The following is a 20,182-nucleotide window of genomic DNA, read 5'->3' on the forward strand; positions in this document are numbered from 1 at the left end:
GAAAGTTATTTTAAAACTTAATGAATTATTATAATGCGGGTTTTTTTTTGTTTTTTTTAAAATTGGATGGGGTCTATGTGTAAAGAATACGCAAAAGTGCACCAAAATTGGGATGATTTAATTTGAACCTACAGTGGTACAGTTTCCTTTAGGAATTAACCAAAGAATTAATGTATTATTAGAGAAAATGAGTATATGCCCACTATAAAGTTATGTACAGTATGTTTAAAACAACTCCTTCACTGCCCTTTGAGGGTTTGCATTATGCGCAAATACACTAAAATTTACGTTATAGTTCGTCCACATTAAGATCGCCCCCTGCTGGACAGGAGATCTGAGAGGAGAAACGTTAACTGACAGGCATTTTCCATTTTCTGGTAGAAATGTCTCCAACACATCAGTTATCTAAATTCAGTTTACATCTCCCCTCAAATCAATACAGGCTACAACGTCAAAATGGCAGATGTTTGTATTCTTTACTTATCAAATGCAGTCACTGGTATACACTGGTATACACTGGTATATACTGGTATACACTTTTGGATTAACACAGCCTTTAATAACAATTCAGTTAGGCGCACAAACAAATACACTTAGTTTAAGGTTGTGCACTTATGCACTGGTTTATTGAAATCCGCATTTCGGATTTTGTAGTTATTATGGAGTTAGTTAGTTGGGCGACAAATGCAAGAATGACACAAACGTATGTCTTCAATCATAAATACCCCGTTTCATAGTCATTCTAAACCGTAATTACCGTAATGATCCAAATATAGCAGCGCAGCACATTTCTTCAGGCAAACTGAGTTTGAGAAGGCGGGGTGTGAGGTTCATAGCTACACCCAAGCACCAGGAAGTGGGTGTCAGTACGCGTTTACTGCGCTCGTACAACACTATTGTCATTTTCCAGGAGCTAAGCAGGAAAACATAATGTGAGGAGAAAAAGAAGGAGAACCCATCCAGAAAATACGGTAACGTTAACCCCTTTCTTCACCATTCCAGTTATTTTCATTTCCCCGCGTCTTCTTTGCATTCACTTTATAAGTAAGCTATAAGCGAACGTAGAGTTCGTACAAAGTTAACTTACCAACGCTGGCCGTCGGCTAGCTTGATACCTCGTCGAAGTGCAGCATCTTTGTTGTTAGCGGTTGGCATACATGACCCATAACCCACAGAGGAGGTGGGCGTTTGGAAGCGCGGCGTCTGCAGCATAATTAAAACATGGCGGATTCAGAGGAATTTAGACTTAAACGGTTAAAGGTAAGAAACACGCGCCAAGACTGATAATCGTAACTCCGACAAGACTCGGGCTAAATCCACTGGCTGATCCATCCGCATGTTGTGGCATTTAGTTGGCGTTGACTATCATCCGGTTGAGATGTGCATATTCAAGCTAACGCTAGCTAGCTAGCTTACAGCCCTGTAGCTTGCTGTTTGCTCCTCAGCCCTGGTGCATGCAGCTACGCCAGGCTCCATTTAACAGTCCGATTATAATGAGCAAAGACGCATAGTGAACACAATATGATGCGGACCCCTTTGTTTAACTCGAAAGCTTTTATTAATAGAGCACTTCAACTTTGTGTTGCAGCTGACTGCTGTTTTCACAAAACATTTGCATGGCCGAGGGCTGATGGGAACAATAAAGAGATTTTATTCACGTCAAGTCTCCGTGCCCTAATACTGTTTTTACTGGAAAACTCGCTCAGTAGCTAAGCAGTTTAATCGAAGTGTGTACACATCTGTTAGAATATGGCAACATTTTAAATGGAGTTTGGTGGGACGCCCCTTCCATACAAATAGTAGGGCAACACGAGGCATGAAGCCATCTAAAAACAACATAACAAGACATTGAACACATCAAGAACAACAGTGGCCCCAGCTGTATTTGGACAGTTAAACTACATTAACTAAGGCTAGTTCACAAAATGTTAGATAAGCTGATATTTCATAGAAAATCCAAGTCAACACACCGATAACATATTTTCTGCCAACCTAAATAAAATAAATCAGTTTTGTTAGCCAAATATATATTACGCATGCAAGGAATTTGTCCTCTGTATTAAACAGTTCTACAAGTTAAAGGATAGCAAACTAAAAACCTTGCAACTATGAACTTAAATCTTCCTTTTGAAGCCTTTTGAACAAATTTTAGACCGAACATATTGCTAGATAATGTGTTTTAAACTTGCTTAGCTGTGTTTCTTTATAAAGAAAGCTGACATGAGCCCTCTAACAATCCTTTTTCTCACCTACACAGCATGAGGAGCGCTTGTCCAGAGTGTTTGACGAAGTGATGGGTCTGGGAGACTTTGCTGACTCTTCCAGGGGTTCTGCCACCTCTTCCAAGAGTGGTCAGGATGAGGCAAAGGAAGCAGACGAAACTTCAGTACAAGAGCAACAGCAACCGATAGAGGAAGAGGAAAGCAACGGCAGCAGACAAGAAGAAAAAATGGATGAGGGGGTAGAAGAGCCGACCTTTCCGTCCGTTGCCTCCCTCTCCTCTGACCACCACTCTGTACCCTCCTCGTTTAAGATGGGAAAGAACGAAACAGGAGGGGGAGGAAGTGGGGGGGCAGCGTTTGATGATGCACTGGATGGCCTTCCTTCGTATGGGCCAGAAGAAGAAGATGATGAAGACTGGCACTTTGCCCTGCCAATGGGCACCCTTGAGGAAGTTGATGTTAATAAAGCCAACCAAAAAAGAGCCCAGACAGGGCAGGTGAACAGCACAGCTCCAGGTGATGCCTTTGCTCATGAGCCCAGAGAGGAGGACGAGGAGGAAGAGCAGGAGAGGGATGGGAGCAGTGGCTCTGCCAACACCTCCCACTCCTCTCAGGACCATACACCAGAGAACAGCCAAGGTAATGCTGCTTATACACTCATTTGCTGAACTAAATCTTACTTTCATAAAATTTATGGATTTCTGTATCTGTTTAGAACAAAACGTGAGAACTGAAAACACAGTCTTCACCTCATAAAGCCACATATTTCTGTGGCTTTATGAGGTGATGGATAACGTAGTCATGAACATTGTCATACACGTCATATGAGCACTGTGGAGTTGAATGTGTTTGCAACAAAATGTCTGTCATTAATTGTAGGACTGTCCAATTGTATGCATAGGTATTTTTTCTCTCTGCATCAGTTAAAAAACACGCCCCATAATGAAATCTAGATGTGTTACCAGACTCATATTCAGATAAGAATTGAGTCTGGCTAGAAGTTTTTAGTAATACTGAGTTGTATTGTGTTCTACCGACACATGTTTTTATTATTTTGACAGCCCCATTTTAGTCTCTGGGCTAGGCTAAATAATAGATTTAATACTTAATTATTCAATCCAGTTCAACAGCACCACAAACTACATCCTCCAAAATGATAATGCAGCTCAATTTCAACATTTCTGATTCTGTTACAACATAAACTGAACATTAGAGCAGTCATGAAGGGGGATTAAGTGCAGGACTGTTATATTAAAATGTACTTGTTTCTTATACCTAATGAACTGGGAAGAGAGTCTACTCTATTTAAAGCTGAGACAGACAACACTGATCACCAATGTCATATTGCACATATCTGTGTACTGTATTTTATCACAGCACATTCATGAGCATTTTGGCAACCAAAGAGGCCACTCCACCAACTTTATACATATGCTCACAATGAGTTACTAAGAGTCCCACCCAGTCCCCATAAACATTTCTATAGTGTCCTCTGTGGCTTTAAAGTAGGAAGTCGGTCATTTGGAGCCTATCCGCTTTCATTGTAAAGTTGAGAAAACACAACTTCCTCCAGGTTTCCTTTTTTTTTTCTTTCTATGAACCCAAACGGTTGTCAACAGACACATACTGTAGTTCATAGTGCTTTAAAAGGGATGAACACAAAAATATTACATTTAATAAATTTGTCATACATTTAGTAATACACTGAAATTGGATGAAATAATGATCAATTCTGAAATATTAATAAAACAAAACAGAATCAAATAAATTCATAATAAAAGATGGTCACAAATAGGTATAAACACTAGAGCAAAATAAATGTAAAAAAGCCAGAACAAATAGATAAAATACTAAATTGGAATTGCTATCCACAACAGACTGGAAAGGAACATGTTACATCTACTTTAGAGAGCCTTTATAACAAACGCTGTGTGTCTTTTAATCGCATGTGGAAGTGTAAAGCTCCGCCATAAAGAGATTCACTCGTTGCCCGTGGCTTTGTACCAGACACTTTACGTTGAGGTTCCAGGCTCTGGTTGTCTAGGTAACCGTGTTGTATATTTTGCTACCCAAAATGTTTCCAAGTAGAACATAAAAATATTACTACTGTATGCATAAAGACAGGTCTTCTTGCCGTAACCACTCTATTCAAAAAGAAAATACAGTCAACATCGCTGCTCCTTCTGGGTTTACCGTATGCTTCATACCTGCTGTCAACTTGAGGATGATGAGGATGATGGCAGGAGCCAGAGTCAAGGATGGTGTCTCTGCAGTAAACGTTTAAAGAATTATCTTAACTACATCAGTCGATCCCATTAGTTGTCGCATTGCCTCAATGTTGAGATCAGTTCAGCTTGCTTATCTTATCTTTGCTGAACTTGCTGAATAGGCTGTCATTGCCACATCACTTCGTCTCTTCCTGTGTGTACATCCCCTAATGCTGAATAGATAACGAGGTCCTTTATGTTAGGGCCAGTCACCAGTCATAGTGTGTCCCTCTGGCTCTGATCAATAGCATCAGAGAGACAATGTTCAAACAACATGAAGTCATTAGAGAGTTGTCTGTCTGCGTAACGAACCAGTGATTTTACCCATTTAGTGAGATCTCATTTTCTTTGTCATTCTTCCTTCAATTCAAATCTAAGCCATGTTTTATGTTTTAACTGGACACATTTTGAATTTGTGTTGTCTCCACCTAGAAAGTTAAACAAGATTAAGATTGGCGTCTCGTGAAAATGGCTCGCTTTAATTAGGAGTTTTTGGTTGATGTTTTAACTGACAGAACACACTGATGGGAATGTGCGCTGTTGTAATTTAAAAATTCTCTCCTGCTTTGACATCAGATGGAGGTGTCCAGGGAGAGGAGACCGAAGACAGTCAACAGGGAGAGGTGAGCATTTGGAATAACTGACAAGTAACTGACCTTTTGAGTCTTCAACAGGTTATCATGAATACTCTTTGTTATTTCAGACGTCAGAGGCTGCTCCCATTGAGGACAGTAATCCCCCAACATCTCCTACTATCAATATTAAAGAGGAGCCTATTGATGAGGGCTATGATGCTGCTTTGCTGCCTCAGAGCTCCATCAGACAGATCAAAGAAGAGCTGGAGCACCAGGAGGTAGGAATGAAAAGAGGAAGTCGATTTTTATTTTTATTTTTATTTATTTATTTTTTTTTTACGCCTCTGCAGTTTATATTCAGTAGGACGTCAAGTTTTAATTTTCTACTATGAATAATATGAGAGGATTCAATCAGAAAGAATGTTTGGACTGAAGCTGCTGACAGCCCGTGCCGTGTGCTGAGTTTACATAACCGTAGATATTTTACCTTCAAATGTGTAATGAATGTAATTTGAGTTTTAGAAGTACTGTCTTTCAGAGGGATGCAAGCTGATGAAAACTAAATCTGATTTCTATATGTCTGATCTTTTCAGGAAGAGCTGAGGATTAGCTCTGTCTTCTCTGTAGGTGGAGGGAACACCTTTGCACAGCCTACTAGTGAGTTGTTTACCGTGATATGTTTTTCTTGTTATTTTAACATCACAGCTGACCATTTATAACGGTTGAATTCAGATATTGCTCAAATGAATGAATGTTTGCTGTATCTATTAAACACACAGTAGTGAGTTAGTGAATGGGAGTGTTTTGAGATTTAAAGTTGGCCTTATGGTCTTGACTTTGCCATTCTGTCCCCTTTTATTCACACAAGTGCCAGCAGCAGTCCCAGCCTCCCAGCACACAGCCATTTTTATCCCTGGCAGAGGAACTCTCCTACAAGCTGTGGCTCCCCTCTCCATCAGACCGCAAGCTCCAGTCCCAGCGTCACTGCCCACTCTGGCACCGTTACCTCCACGGCCACCTCAACCACCCGTTCCTGGGAGTGTCCGCTGCAGTGGCTGCTCTAAGGTACTGTGCTGGTTAAATACATAATGCTGCTACACAAATGTACATATTATTAATGGAACATTACTAATGTTAAATGTTATAGATAAATAATAATGAACTTTTTGGGCTATATTAAAGACCTGTTAGGTAGAAATTGTCACGTTTCATGAGAATTTGTTTTAATTTTGTGTCCCATTTGTTTTCTGTAACCTGTTCTAGGTTCTCCTGAAAGGCCAAACGGCATTCCAAAGAAAAGGGTCAACGCAGCTCTTCTGCTCTACCGTCTGTCTGACAGGCCATCTGCCTCCAGCCAACAAGAACCGATCGTGTTTTCAGTGCAACAAGTACATCTTTGTTTCCACTTGATATCAATATGAACTAACTAATATTACAGAGTTTGATACAAGTCTCTGTCATGTGCTGGAAATTGGCTCATAAAAGCTGGTCAGAAAGGTAGCTACAGCGAGAGCCATTTTGATTATTATTTCAATACATTTGCCAGTATTTCACTAATTATGCAACCTATGAGCAGAACAGAAGATACTTACTTACTTACTTGGTAAATCCTATTGAGTTTGCAGTACTAGCTTTAAAACACACATGTTATAGCATGTTTGGTTCAGCACTTCATCAGGTTTGTGAGCATTGTCTTTCAGTATTTTCCAGCTGTTGTATTTATCACTCTTGTTGGTTTCTTTATAGGGAGATAATTCAGCCCAGGGACATGATCGCAATTCCTGCAGATGACAACGTCCTCATGCACTTCTGTGGCCAGTTCTGTCTGTCGGTCTTTAGACACAAGAGGAAACAGCCTGATAAGGCTTCTGATAAATGGGCTGATAAACGACAAGAGCGAAAGCCTGAGAAGCCTCCAGAGAAACCAGTGGACCGACAGCCTGAAAGACCTTTTTGTAGTGTCTGCAAAGTCAACAACAAGGTAAAGAGACTGTGACCGTATACCACCGCAAGATCAGCGTCTCTCTTTCTCTGCCCGCTTGACTTATTTTTTGTCTTTGTGTTTGACTTTCTACAGCAAATTGAACATGAGGTCACCCATCAAGGTCGCCTGCACAGACTCTGTAGTAATGCTTGTTTTGTAAGTTGGCGCAAGATTCGGCAGTTAGCCATGAACTGCTGCGAAGGCTGCGGACTTTACTGTAATAGTAAATTAGGTTCCTGTCAGACGCTCACGATTGAAAGAACTCAGCTCAACTTCTGCGGTCCAACCTGCATTGGTACCTTCAAACAGGTGTGTGGCTGTGAAAAATGATTTTGTTGGTTTCTTTTTAAAATAAGAGATCTTACATATTCACATTTTAGCATCAGTAATATTAGAAAATCACACAACATCCTCATATTTATCGAGCAAATGTAAACCCCTGCAACTAAATGTTCTTACACAGACCTGCAGAAAAATGATCGAGTGTGCCAACTGTCACAAGATGGCAGTAGTGTCCTCCACCATCATGGAACGAGACCAAAAGGGCAAAGTTCAGCTGTATTGTTCATCTGGTTGTGTGGAACAGAGCCGGCCACCCCAACATACTCTCACTGGTACAACTCAAGAGACACACACTCACATGTCAGACTTATCTGGGATATGCTGTTTTAAATGCAGTACGTGGAAGAAGCTGCAGAGGTGTTTTTAATGATACGGTTTTCCTGTAGGTACTCCATTCCCATGTTGCCTGTGCAGGGTTTCAGCTGTTCCTCAGTATCATCTGGCCATGGTGGACGGGACCATACGCAACTTCTGCTCCTATGCCTGCGTGTCTACGTATAGGGTAAAGTATTGAATGCTTGTTAATGCCCATGCAATAAAAGTTGTTGATAAAGCATCTGTTTATCTTAGCCTTTTCTTCCAGTGTTTTTGACTTTGTCATTGTTTTCCCTGTGTGTCTTGCAGAAGTCTGGTGACACCTCTCAGCCAGACCCAATTAATGGAACCTCCTCTCTCAGGAACCCCTCCGTCAGAGACGCTCCCAAACCAGGGCCCTCTGCCGGTGCCAGTTCAGTCCCTCCCATTCCTCAGGACTACCCATCTTCAGTCCCCTACCAAGGCCATCATCCCAGTCATACCTCAGTGCCCCCATTAGTGCCTCCCTACCCAGCCATGTCATCCCCCTCTGTCCCAGGGCAAGCTTTGTCCAGACCATCCCCTGGCCAGCCCCTGAAACCCGCAGAGGGTGGCCTCAGTGACGGCTCCAAACTGACCTGCCATCAGTGCGGAAAACAGTTCAGCACAAAGCCAATGCTGTTCAGTCACCAAGTAAGGAACATGATCATGCTCATATTGGCAGATAGACACCCAAATTTCCTGCATCTGACTGCCTGGTGACTCATCAGCTAAATATAACAGTAATTTTATAATTTGTTTGCTTACAGGGTCATATTTTTATGTTCTGCAATAAAACATGCTGTGACCAGTACAAAACCCAGAAAAATATCCTTGCATTGTGCGAGTGCTGTAAACAGGAGAAGGTTCTCTTTGACATCCTCAGCTATAACCAACAGGACCTGGTCGTCTGCAGTGAAAGTAAGTTGACATAAAAACAGTTTTTCTTCTTTTCCCTCTCGTTAATGCTGGTCACACCTGGCATTAGCAATCACCTCTGGCATCTAATCACAAATGACACAATTAAGGTAAATACAGGACCCCGTCACTATTTTAGGATTTGTGGTAACTCGATTCCACACGGCTAATCTGCATACATCAGTGTGCACTAACCTTTGTCATATTCAATTAGAGATGGGTTTATAATTAATTTTCCGATTCAAATCGATCCAGATCTGAGATCAGTTCATAAAATCTTCGGATCAGCCTTTTAGATATTCTTCATTTGCTGAATTTTCTCGTTAGAAATCTGTCAGTAATGAAATCAGTCCTCGTGTTAGGGAGATCCAAAACATGACGGAAGCTCCAACCCTGAGACCACCGTCGTACCTGAACACTAATGGGTGGCAGCATTTTGGATTCTTGTTTAGATTGATTTATTTAAAAGTAAGGTAAAGCAAATGATTGGACCCTTGGCCTAAATGTAATTTGCAGTCAGGAAGCAGAAACAAACCATCGAAACACTAGAGCCCCCTTGTCCTCTTGTGATCAGATCGTCAAGGCGTATAGCGGGAGTAAGTCAGCCTTCGCAAAACTGGCTTAAAATGATGGAACTGTAGCTCTTGTCATCCATACTTTTAAATTAATTAAAAAAATACTGAAACTAAACAGTACCCTTTGCCCTGTGCTCCAGACTGTAAGCGGCACCTCAAACGTGAACTGACTGCTCATAACAAGGATCAAACCTGGCGTCACTGCAGCTACTGCTCCGGCGTTAGCCATAAGATGCTGCACAGTCACTATGGAGGCAAGATGGAGGAGTTCTGTAGACCCCACTGCATGTCCCAGTACACAGTTCTGTACTATGGGGTAAGAAAATTAATATCCCAGCGCTGTACATTGGATTACACAGAACAAAACGAGGCCTTTCATCTCCTGTCTATTCTTACCTCTCTCCTTCCTCCTCCTTGTGCAGATGGGTCGATGTGACAGTTGTAGGAAACAGGGATACATGTCTGAGAAGCTGCAGTGTTTGGGTTCGGTCCGTAATTTCTGCAACCTCCCCTGCCTGCTGCAGTACTGCTACTTTCATTTTGAAACCAGCCAACACACCAGCAGTAATGGTACTGGGACAGCCCCACAAGCACCACATGGTAAGTTATGTTACACAGGATGATGATGATGTACTTAAGTCTACATCCCAACAAGTTGATGCTTGTTTTCCCAGCTAGCAGATATGTAGGTGTGGCAGTTTATGGAAAAAAGTGGGCTTGACTCATTGTTTCCTCCATTTTCCAGCTCCAACCCAGCCCCATCACTCCTCAAAGATGAATCCTGTCATCGCTGATGTCGTCTCATTGGCCAACGGATCTGCCACTCAGCCCAGTGTTTCAGCAGATAATGCTCAGACTGGTTAGTTGAGATACATAGCCAGAGGCTATTTGATTACTCTTATTAGTGATCATCTTTTATACATGAAATCTATCTGTTGTCCTTGGAAGGGACAAAAGCTTGAAGAAAATAAAGTACAGTGACAATAGAGTTGATATTTTTTCTGTGCCAATCAAGACTATCAATTTTTCTTTACAATAAACAGTCACATTAGATACACTTTCTAATTGTAACCCACAAATGATTTCATATTAACCTTATGTTATTCTGTCGCCATAAGAACAGCTCCATTTCAAATCATTTTTTACATTTTCATATAGCATACCAAATAAAGTCAGTTATTTTTGTCATATTTTTGTGACATGCATTCCTCACAGTAACGTTATACTTTTATGTCTGTTTTTGTAGGTGCACTTCCAACCTCCAACGTAGATGGCAAAAACCATGATCACGTATGTACTGTGTCGTGAGTGTGTGTCTTTGCCTTATGCACATCTTTAGGTCTTGATTAAAAAATTGTTGAAGGGGATACATTATATATATTGTTGGATCTATATTTTTTATCTGAGGATTTACTGGCATATGTATTTAGAGTTTTAAAAGCTCCTTATTTGTGTTATGTATTATATGCAGTCCTTTTATACAGCTTGTCTGAAAGAGCTCCTGTCTCCTGTCACAGAAGCTGCCTCTCTGCTGTTCTGGTTAGGTCTACATTTTGTTGTTCTGTGCTCAAATGTCAACTTGTAAAATGCGTCCTTACCTTATGTTATAGCCTTAAGTGAACAGGGAGTAGGCAATACTAGCAACCATTTGCAGCCAAAGTATTTTTTCTAAATACTTCATTTTAGGTGCCATCTGAGAAAAGAAACGGTCTACTGCAGCATATTTGTGATCAAGAATCAGATCAGATCTTCTTTGTATATTATTGCTGTCTAATTTCATTTCCAGGCCAGTACCCAGACCGATGCCATGCGCGTGCCTATATACCGACGACGTCAGATGAAGAACAAAGCGGTTCTGTGCCGACCCTTTACCATGGACCAGGAAACCAATTGTCAGCTGCCCACTACTTCCACTGAATCAGGAGGTAACTACAAAAATCATATGACTGAGTTTGGTTAGCTGAAAGTTGTTGTTAGACAGCAAGCATATGTTTCACATGATATACACCTGACAGTAAAATTTACTACAGGATGGACAAATAAAAAGAATATGAACCGTACTTACAGATATTTGAAATGCCTTTAAAGAATAAGCCTTTTATATTATTATTTTGTTTTATGTACTCTAGAGGTAATGTGAAGTCTACAACTTCCTACTTTTTCTGCCTTGACTGTTCATGCAATATAAATCCTTCAAACCAAGCAGCTCTTGCTTCTGGAGGATTAGGTTTCACTTTGAGACTGTTGCTTTGTTCTAATATTTTCTAGAGACACAAATCAGATGAGCCACTTAGTATTAAAAGTTGAATAGTCACCAAAGCAAAAACAACTTTTAACTTGGTGCTTTATTCAATATAATTAGCTTCTCAGTTCCCACATTTTCTGACAAGACACTGATAAAATTAGCACTGAAGGCTGCACCTATTTCATTCATTCATTTTTTTCTGGTGCATTAAATCTTTTGTTGCTCACAAATAGCTGTTTTAACGATTGCACCAGCTCGGCTGGATAGCTCCTCGCAGACAGACGAACCATCTACCCAAGCATCCACATCTCCGACACCATCACCGAAACCTCAGGGAGAAACTCCTCCGTTCAACGGTGTGCCAGCACGCCTAACCGGACGCCATTTCCTGGGCAAGAGGGAGACGGATTCTGAGTGCAAGGTGTGCTCACAGCGCAAGAGGAAGAGGCTGGAAGAAGAAGAGCAAGAGAGTAAGAAGCCGAAGACGGCAGAGGACAGTGAGCCAGAGAAAAAAGTAGAGCAGGAGGTAGAGAAGGAGGAGGTAACGTCTCTCGATGAGAAGAATGAGCAGAGAGAGGAGGAGGAGAAGGACTCTGAAATTAAGGATTGTGAGGACAAGAGTGAGATATTGAGGACACTGACATCATATTACTGTAAGACATGTTCAGGAGAGCCCAGCCTCTGTCCTGTACCCTGTTTCGAACTCTACCACACCCGACTGATCTACAAGACGGCTCCAGAACTGGAAACACAGGTGAGCCTCCTCAGTAACACAAAACACTGAATTCACTTACGCTTTAAACGTGCAACAAATAAAGTTTGTGTATTCAATATCCAAGCTTTGGTAATGTAATGGTGTGCAGTGTTTGTTACCATGACTACAGCCTCGACGATGCTGTTTCAGGCACACTAACAACATTCATTTTTCCACTGACTTCTTAAGAGGGTCGAGTGTGTCACCCAAGTTTTTCTCTCCACAGCCTCCTGATCTGCTGACATGAGAAGTTCTCATCTGCCGTGACCATGGACACATATAAAAACAACTACAGGGTTAAATGGTTGTGCTCGGTCCTTACACTACTAAAGCTGTATTTTTACATTTGTCTGTTTACATTTAACTAAAAACCTTGTTAAGAGCGAATTCAGAAAAGTCTTTTGTTTCCTATACTTTTATGGATTTGTATTTGCCAACTGGCAGTGCAGAGAAATGACTCGCATAAAGTGGTGTTGTGTTTGTGTATTCTTTTTTTTTTTTTTTTTACACTTAAATGTCCATTTAAGTGCTTCTCTGACCTACAGACAGTACTGTAACTCATTAGTAAAAATAAATTTACCTCGTGAATAAATGTGTGTCTTTATAAATAAACATGTCCTTAAAGCCAATAAGATAAGATTGCGGCACACTTCCAAGTGTCTTAAACATCTTCCATCTTAATTTGTGTGTGTTGTGGAAATAGACTTGTTATTTCAAGTGGGTCCTCATCTTTTAATTGCAAACAAATGTATGTTTTCACCGGCCCTTATCCTGCGATGTAAAATCCCTTAACATCACAGTCTGAAAGGACAAAATTATTAGTTTTCTCCAGCTTTTAATAAAGGTGAGAGCATTAGACATTATTAGACATGACATGTTTTTGACTTATTTGCCCCTTCAACTAGTGCCACTCACAACTGTGCAAAGTGATTCCTGCTCAGATCTGAAACTGAAAACGTATTAAACGGGTAATGTAAGTTCCTGAATCTGTTTCCAGTATGATGTGCTGCTAAATGTGTTCATATTTTGAATTACATCCTCACATTCTCAGTATTAGGTTAGTATTGTTTTATTTGTCTGTTTTTACACCACTGTACATAAAATAGTCTAGTTAGGGCTTCATAATAGACTTTATTGTCTCATTTTTCATCACAGGAGGTCACTGATCTGTAATGCAGCTGACATGATGCAGTATTTTTAACGTTGATGGGCTTGAAGGGTTTAATACATAAGAGGACCTGTATTTGTTTTTTTAGGAAGGGTAAACCAGAACCTGCGGAAGATCTTAGATCGGGGTCATTTGTATTGAGATGACACTAAGTTATTGGCATAAGTAGGTAGTTTGTTTAGTTAAGTGTGCTATTCTTAATTAAAAAAAAAAGTTTTAAGTAAGCTCCCAGTCAGTCTTGATCTTGAAGCCATCTATAATTTGTTCTTCAACTATTACGCTAAAACTTACAGTGACTTGAATTTCTCAGCTGAGTCAGGAAACATGGATTCATTCTGGCCGTTCACCCAACTCAGTTGTGTTGTTACGCTATGTTTCGATGTATGAACGTGTGATTTCTTGAGGGTTATGGTCCTTGCTGTACCTTGCCAGTGATGCAAGCCTGCGAACCAAGCCTGATTTCAATTCATCTGCCAAAGCAGGTCAACGGAGGTTAACCCCAAACTTGAGCCGCGCATAAGTTGATTTCAACATTGTGTTACATATTGTATTGTGTATTTAACACGTTGTAGGTTTTGCTACTAATTTTCTGTATATGCATGTTTCATTTTTTTCCCCCTTGTTTTATTTGTGTTTGAGATTTCATTGAAAACAGTACTGTTAAAAGCAGAAATGTCAATAAATTACATACACTATAAGAGTGAAAAAGTGTTTGCGACTGTTTATTTCTCTTCTTATTTCACGTAGAAGTGGCCTCGCTCAGTCTGGAACGGCCTCTCTGGAGCAATGAGTCACTTTTTTAAAGCGGTGATTGTGATTAAAATGGCGACATCTTCTGGCCAATAAATTGCATTATTACATTTGTATTGATGGATTAAATATCTGTCCGGATACATCTGTCTGGATACATACACATTCAAGCCAAGGATCATACACGTTTCTTTACATGTACTTGTAAGTATAAAAACACAAAGCTAATAGGTACAGTGTTCTCATTCTTTATGAGAAAGAGAAGATAAACTGTCCACATACACGTTTTATCAGTTATGTTTTTTTTAAAATGTATTTAAGAATGTAAATCATATTTTTTTCAATCAGATGAGTGACAAAGAATTATGTCCTTTTAGCTTTATGCTGTCTGCTGAATTTAGTCTCTTGTAGGGTAAATTTTCATTGCACTCCTTTTGATTTTTGTGAGACACTCATTTGTAATTATTTCTCTTTTCGCCCTCCTCCGACCCATCCCCAGAAGGAAAGGAGAATGTCAAGGTGGTAATGGTTCCAGTCCCAGTCCCCATCTTTATTCCAGTGCCTATGAACATGTACTGCCAGCATACGCCTGTTCCGATGCCTATGCCCATGCCGGTGCGTTTCATTACATTACCAATGATTAATCGTACTGAATCTTTTCAGCAGTAAATCAGACTCCTGTTTTTTTTTCTCCAGGTTCCAGTGCCCATTGTACTTCCACCACAGAAGAAAGACATGAAAGATGCGGCTGTCCAATCAGAATGTTTAGCTGTGAGTGAAGAAAAACAAAAAGATGAGCCTCTTTCCAGTGCAGGTCAGTGCTTGTAATTTAATCCTGTTTTTATATATTTTAGAGTTATAGAAAATATAGAAAATATATGAAACATTTCTTTTTATACACCTAGGTTTGCACACGCATGTGTCTACAGACCAGAGCAGCTCTAACAGTGGAGACATGAAGTCAGAAGTGGTCTTCCCCACAATCTATGAAGATGAGGGGACTCAGAAAGCAGTGCAAGCTGACCTGCCGCCTCCTAACAGCTCAGAGGTGTGCACAGAGTCAGATGATCCTCAGATCAATACCCAGCCAGAGACCAGCAAAACGATAAGTAGCCTCCCTACTGCTAGTGCTGATGACCAGCCTCCCTCCTCACCAATGATGGACTTGGAGACTGACTTTCCTTCTGGTAAGACATCAGAAACAACACCAAGATGAATCTTGGCATGTGTGTAATTGTTTGGACTGCCGCCTAAAGTATTATCAGTTGTTGAACAATGTGGGAAACGACATACTAAACACACACTAGCTTCCATTATTTGTACATTATTTCCTGAGGAGTCCATTAATCCTTTGGTCAACTTAAGACTAAACTAAACAACATAACATAACATTATACTTATACTCAAAGCATTCAGATATTTTCAAAATAACATAATATGAACCGTTTCAAACTTTAACTTTCATTTTATGATACTAATCCATTATAAAAGTAGGATTTAACTTCCCTAACATTTATCTGTTCAGATGATCTGGCATAGTGGTCCTACTGCTACTGGTTTGCAGTATACCAATCTATTTTGACAAAGTCCATCCATAGTTGGACATGAACATTGCATCCCGCCTACTCATTGCATGAGAATCAACATAATCGATTTCATCAGTTACATCAAGGCTTTGTTGCAGCATTGTTGTTACTGAACATCACTCACAGGTGGTTTGTGTACGATTTGCAGAGTTGTTGGATCAAAAGCTGGCTGCTCCACGGCGAGGAGTGAAGAGAGCTAGAGAGGGTTCCTACATCCGGAAACGGGTACGATATCCTCAGTGAATCTGATGCCTTTGATTCATTTTGTCAGCCTGCTTGGACAACCCCTTTTTATTCTACTGACATTAGTTTGCAGGCAGGTTTTCGTAGACCACTGAATTTTGTGACTCCAGCAGCATTTTCTCTTCTTGCTAACACTAAGATTGTTAACAGTGGAAGTCACTCATGTCAACCTTATCATCCACTACAACAGTATTCACTGTCTGTCTATTCAGGGTCGAAGGCGAATCGGTTCTCTGGAACGTGGTGCAGTCGTGACTCCAACTTCCTCCAAACTGAACCATCTGTACGGCGTTAACGCCTGGAGGAGCTGGGTTCAACAACGCAACAAGCAACCGCAAGAACGTGAGCTGGAGATTACTGCTTTTGTTTAATTGTCAGATGCCCTGAACAGCTCTATGTTCAGTTTAAACAGTTTTAATTTGTAGACCTGTTGTATTTGACATTCTCGTCTCTTTCAGCCAGTCCAGTTGACATTAAAGAAGACATCCTTCAGTGCAACTCTGCCGAGCTGAACTACGCTCTGTCTCACTTCGTCAGAGAAGTACGACGGCCAAACGGAGAGAGCTACAGCCCAGACAGCATCTTCTACCTCTGTCTGGGGATTCAGCAGGTGCACACAGACACTGTCATTGGCTTTGCTTCTTTTAGCCTGTTTTTTTTTCTTAACATACTGGTTCTGTCTTTTCTCTCTGCCTCTCATTGCACAGTATCTCTTCATGAAGGGCCGCATAGAGAACATCTTCACGGACGAGCTGTACAATCAATTTGCCTCCGAGATCACTGGGATGCTTCGACTCTGGAAACCTAAGCTACTACCTAGTGGTACAGCCATTGACATTAAGTTATGATTTTTAAGTACTCGTGGTTATGTTTCTGCAGCAAAGATTCAGTACCTCACTCTATGTATGGGTATTGGCGGGATCATCCATGCATCTGTGTTTTTGCACCTTTCAGCTCATTGTTTTGTTTTTTACAGGCCACAATATTACTGTTTTACGTCACTGTCACTTTAAGCCCCAGCAGGACAAGCTATCGTCAGCGTTCCACCAAACAGCACATACACTTAAGCATTTGGCTGCTGAAAAGCCAGATATCTTTCCTCTTCCAGGTCAAGTTGTTTCCTCCCGTGTCGAGGAGCCCTACCTGTGGGAGTGTAAGCAGCTGGGCGCATACTCACCCATAGTTTTGCTCAACACGCTGCTCTTCTTCTGCACCAAGACCTTCCACCTGACCACCCTGGAGCAGCACCAATGCCTGTCTTATTCCAACTTCACTCGGCGTTCAAAACCCTGCAGTCGAACGGGCAAAGTCCACTACCTCCACTACCAGAGAAGCCGCGCTGCTACGCCCAGCCAGGAAGAGACAGGTGGGAAATGCAGAATGACAACTTTAAATAAAAGTGGTAATAATATAGTTTGTCGTGGCAGCTGTTTTTTTTTTTTAAATGTTTCCATTTGAATCTCTACATATATTTTTTGGTGTTACTCTTTTTCTAAGCATTATCCATTACTGTATTTTAACTTGGTATTTGGTGTTATTTCCAGCACGTTCCAGAAAAAGGCAGTCGGAGAACGAGGGCGACATGGAGATGCTTCAGAATGTCACCAACCCTCTACACTGTCCTGTCCAACTCTATGAGTTCTACCTCTCTAGATGGTGAGAATTGCACACACAGTAAGGTTATAGACAAACTGCTACTGCTGCAGCTAAGAAAATGGAACAAACATTGTCTTTGTCCTCTTCCTCCCCAACAGCCCACAGTCCGTGAAGAAGAGAACCGACGTGTTTTACCTCCAGCCTCACCAGAATGTCCACACACACAGGTCAGAGTCGCTGAGCATCACCTATTACCAAGGCTTTGCTTCAAGACCTTATAGAAACCAAACGCATTTGAGAACCTTGACAGTCTATATATGCTACTTAGATCTTTGTTAATGCAGGACAGCTTGTTGCAGAACAAACAGGTGGCAATATCGTACTAATAAATGATTGGAAATTATTTTTCTGACTTCAACAGTTCCCACTGGTACACTTCTCAACCGCTGGACGCCAACACTCTACAGAGCATGCTCACACGCATCTTGGCTGTCAAAGAGGTTCAGCAGGAACAGGAAGCAATCCAGCATCAGTCCTCAGCAACAGCTGAGGGCTACAGCTCACAGTGATCATCCACAACCTGTTCCCCGGCGTCTCTGCGAAAGAATCTTTCCCTAAAGCCAAACAGTGAAATTAAGCTGTAGTTAGACTCCATCGGCCAGTCCAGACTGAGGCTGACAGGACTTTGAAACAGAAAGACTGAACAAAGACCTTTCAGAGTGTGAGACTGGATTTTGTTACCTCAGTGGCCATCCACTCATCACACAACTGCACAATGCGTTGTTTACAAACAGCTGGTCGTATTAGACAGGAAAAGGGAATGTTAAGGAGTACAGATGTGCTTTTTATTTCAGTTATAGACTATCCTATGAGAGATTCCACCCATCTGACACCCTCAGAGTTTAAATAGGTTGTTTTATCATTGTTCCCCTCACTGCTTCAGCACTTTCTATGGAGGGTACTGACCTGTATTAATTTTTGAAGCTTGATGCTGGTGTTTCAGCACGTTTAAACATCCGTGCTTAGAAACATATCAAAACCTAAGAAAATTACATTTTGACATTCACCTGGTGTGCTCATAGCCACACAAAATGTCACTCAGTTCAAGTGAAAGACTTCCCAATGAAAGTAAAAAGCCAATTTTAATATATAATCCCTCTTGTTATGACAGAAAACTCACAGTGCCTCTCATCTTTTATTATTTTATTTTTGACAAATTATCAGATTTTTATGTTGTTACCTTTTTATATTGTTGTTTCTGTGTGGCCTTATTTCTTTGTAAGCAGTTTTCCCTTCTGGGGAATATGTTTGTCCATTGGGATTTCACCATTTTACCCTCCCCATAAAGGCTTCCTTGGTGTAAGAGACCTTTATACGTTTGAGAATATTTATAAAAACAGTTTGACCATTATTATGAATGGGAGTATTATTATTACAGTTAACATGCCTTCCCTATGTGTCTTCCTATATCCGTGTCTTCTGTCTTACCCCTTGTTTCTATCAGTGGCATTGTCTTCCCTGTGTTATCCTCCTACATCATCCCATCTTTTAGTTTCTTCCACCTGTAGTGGAGTTGAGAGAATTTCATTGAGCAGCAAACAAATCAAAACTAGAACTCTTCTTTTTACTAACCCTTAATGTTCCGTCCATTATGTCTAATGTGTAATGGGTTTTTAGTGGGTGTTGCAAACATATGGACTCCTTCCTGTTTTCTATAATAGACCTTGGCTCAGAAGTGGATTCCAAACTTCTTTTTGAGACACCACAGTGTTTGTCCTATAGGACTGCCATGAAAATCTGACGCTCAGCTTACCCAAACATGTCTGCACATGCTAAATCATGAATGCAAATACATACGTATGTTTGATTGTATTTAGAATTTTTTTAACCAAAAATATTCATGTTTTCGAGAGAAATCTGGTATATTGCTATGTTGGGATTTATTGAAAATTGTATCTGTCAGGGAGCGGGTATATTGTCTTGTTTCTATTTTGCAGTTAGGTGTGTATGTTTGGTCACAGAGGCAGAAGTTCCTTTACTTTGATCTCATGTTTGTGTTTTATATGGAGTCCATGTTACAGTGTAAACCTGTTAGGAGCTATAAATCACACACACAGCTCTCCACATGCTCCATGCTAACACTTAAATATGTTGACCCATGGCAAAATTATGAGCATTACTCAAACAAAGATATACAGATGGATTACTTTAAACCACACTCTGTACCATATTATCGCCACTGCTGGTGTAAATGAAATATCAGTCTGAATATTATTGCTGCTGTCTGATGATTGTTCAGTCTGAAAAGACTCCAAAGACAGCGTAATGTTCTATTTCATGCACAAAATGCTGTATTACCACTGGCTATTAAAAGAAAATCCATCTCATTTGTTTGGCTGCAAGGGAAAGAATTTATGACGAAAGCATGATGGGGGTGAAATGTTGAAGGTGTAGTTGCTGCTGGCACCGATTTGGAACAGCAGTTCATAAAATGTTTTAAAAAATTATTTTGTGTTTAAAGTATATTTAAGATTAGTATGTGCCTGTCACTTCCTTACTTTAAATGGAAGGCACTGGCGTCCATTCATAAATGTGTCAGTTATTTGATTCACTTCTTTTTTGTA

General features: G+C 40.6%; 1 protein-coding gene across 1 annotated transcript; it reads left to right on the forward strand.

Moving 5' to 3' along the window:
* Nucleotides 1-1,093: 1,093 nt before the first annotated feature.
* On the forward strand, nt 1,094-19,963 carry LOC311505653 (zinc finger MYM-type protein 4-like). Its single transcript, XM_084569329.1, has 29 exons — nt 1,094-1,260; nt 2,258-2,861; nt 5,066-5,112; nt 5,193-5,342; nt 5,658-5,721; nt 5,933-6,129; nt 6,328-6,452; nt 6,811-7,045; nt 7,142-7,357; nt 7,512-7,662; nt 7,777-7,892; nt 8,015-8,377; nt 8,494-8,644; nt 9,357-9,532; nt 9,639-9,816; nt 9,962-10,075; nt 10,463-10,506; nt 11,003-11,141; nt 14,633-14,748; nt 14,830-14,947; nt 15,039-15,320; nt 15,868-15,944; nt 16,175-16,304; nt 16,421-16,572; nt 16,670-16,784; nt 17,071-17,328; nt 17,507-17,618; nt 17,717-17,785; nt 17,980-19,963. The coding sequence occupies exons 1-29, from the start codon at nt 1,222-1,224 to the stop codon at nt 18,125-18,127; spliced, it is 4,686 nt and encodes a 1,561-aa protein (XP_084425455.1). The 5' UTR covers nt 1,094-1,221; the 3' UTR covers nt 18,128-19,963.
* Nucleotides 19,964-20,182: the final 219 nt, after the last annotated feature.

This window comes from Chelon labrosus (assembly GCF_963514085.1).
Source record: "Chelon labrosus genome assembly, chromosome: 20".
NCBI classification, from domain to species: Eukaryota; Metazoa; Chordata; class Actinopteri; order Mugiliformes; family Mugilidae; genus Chelon; species Chelon labrosus.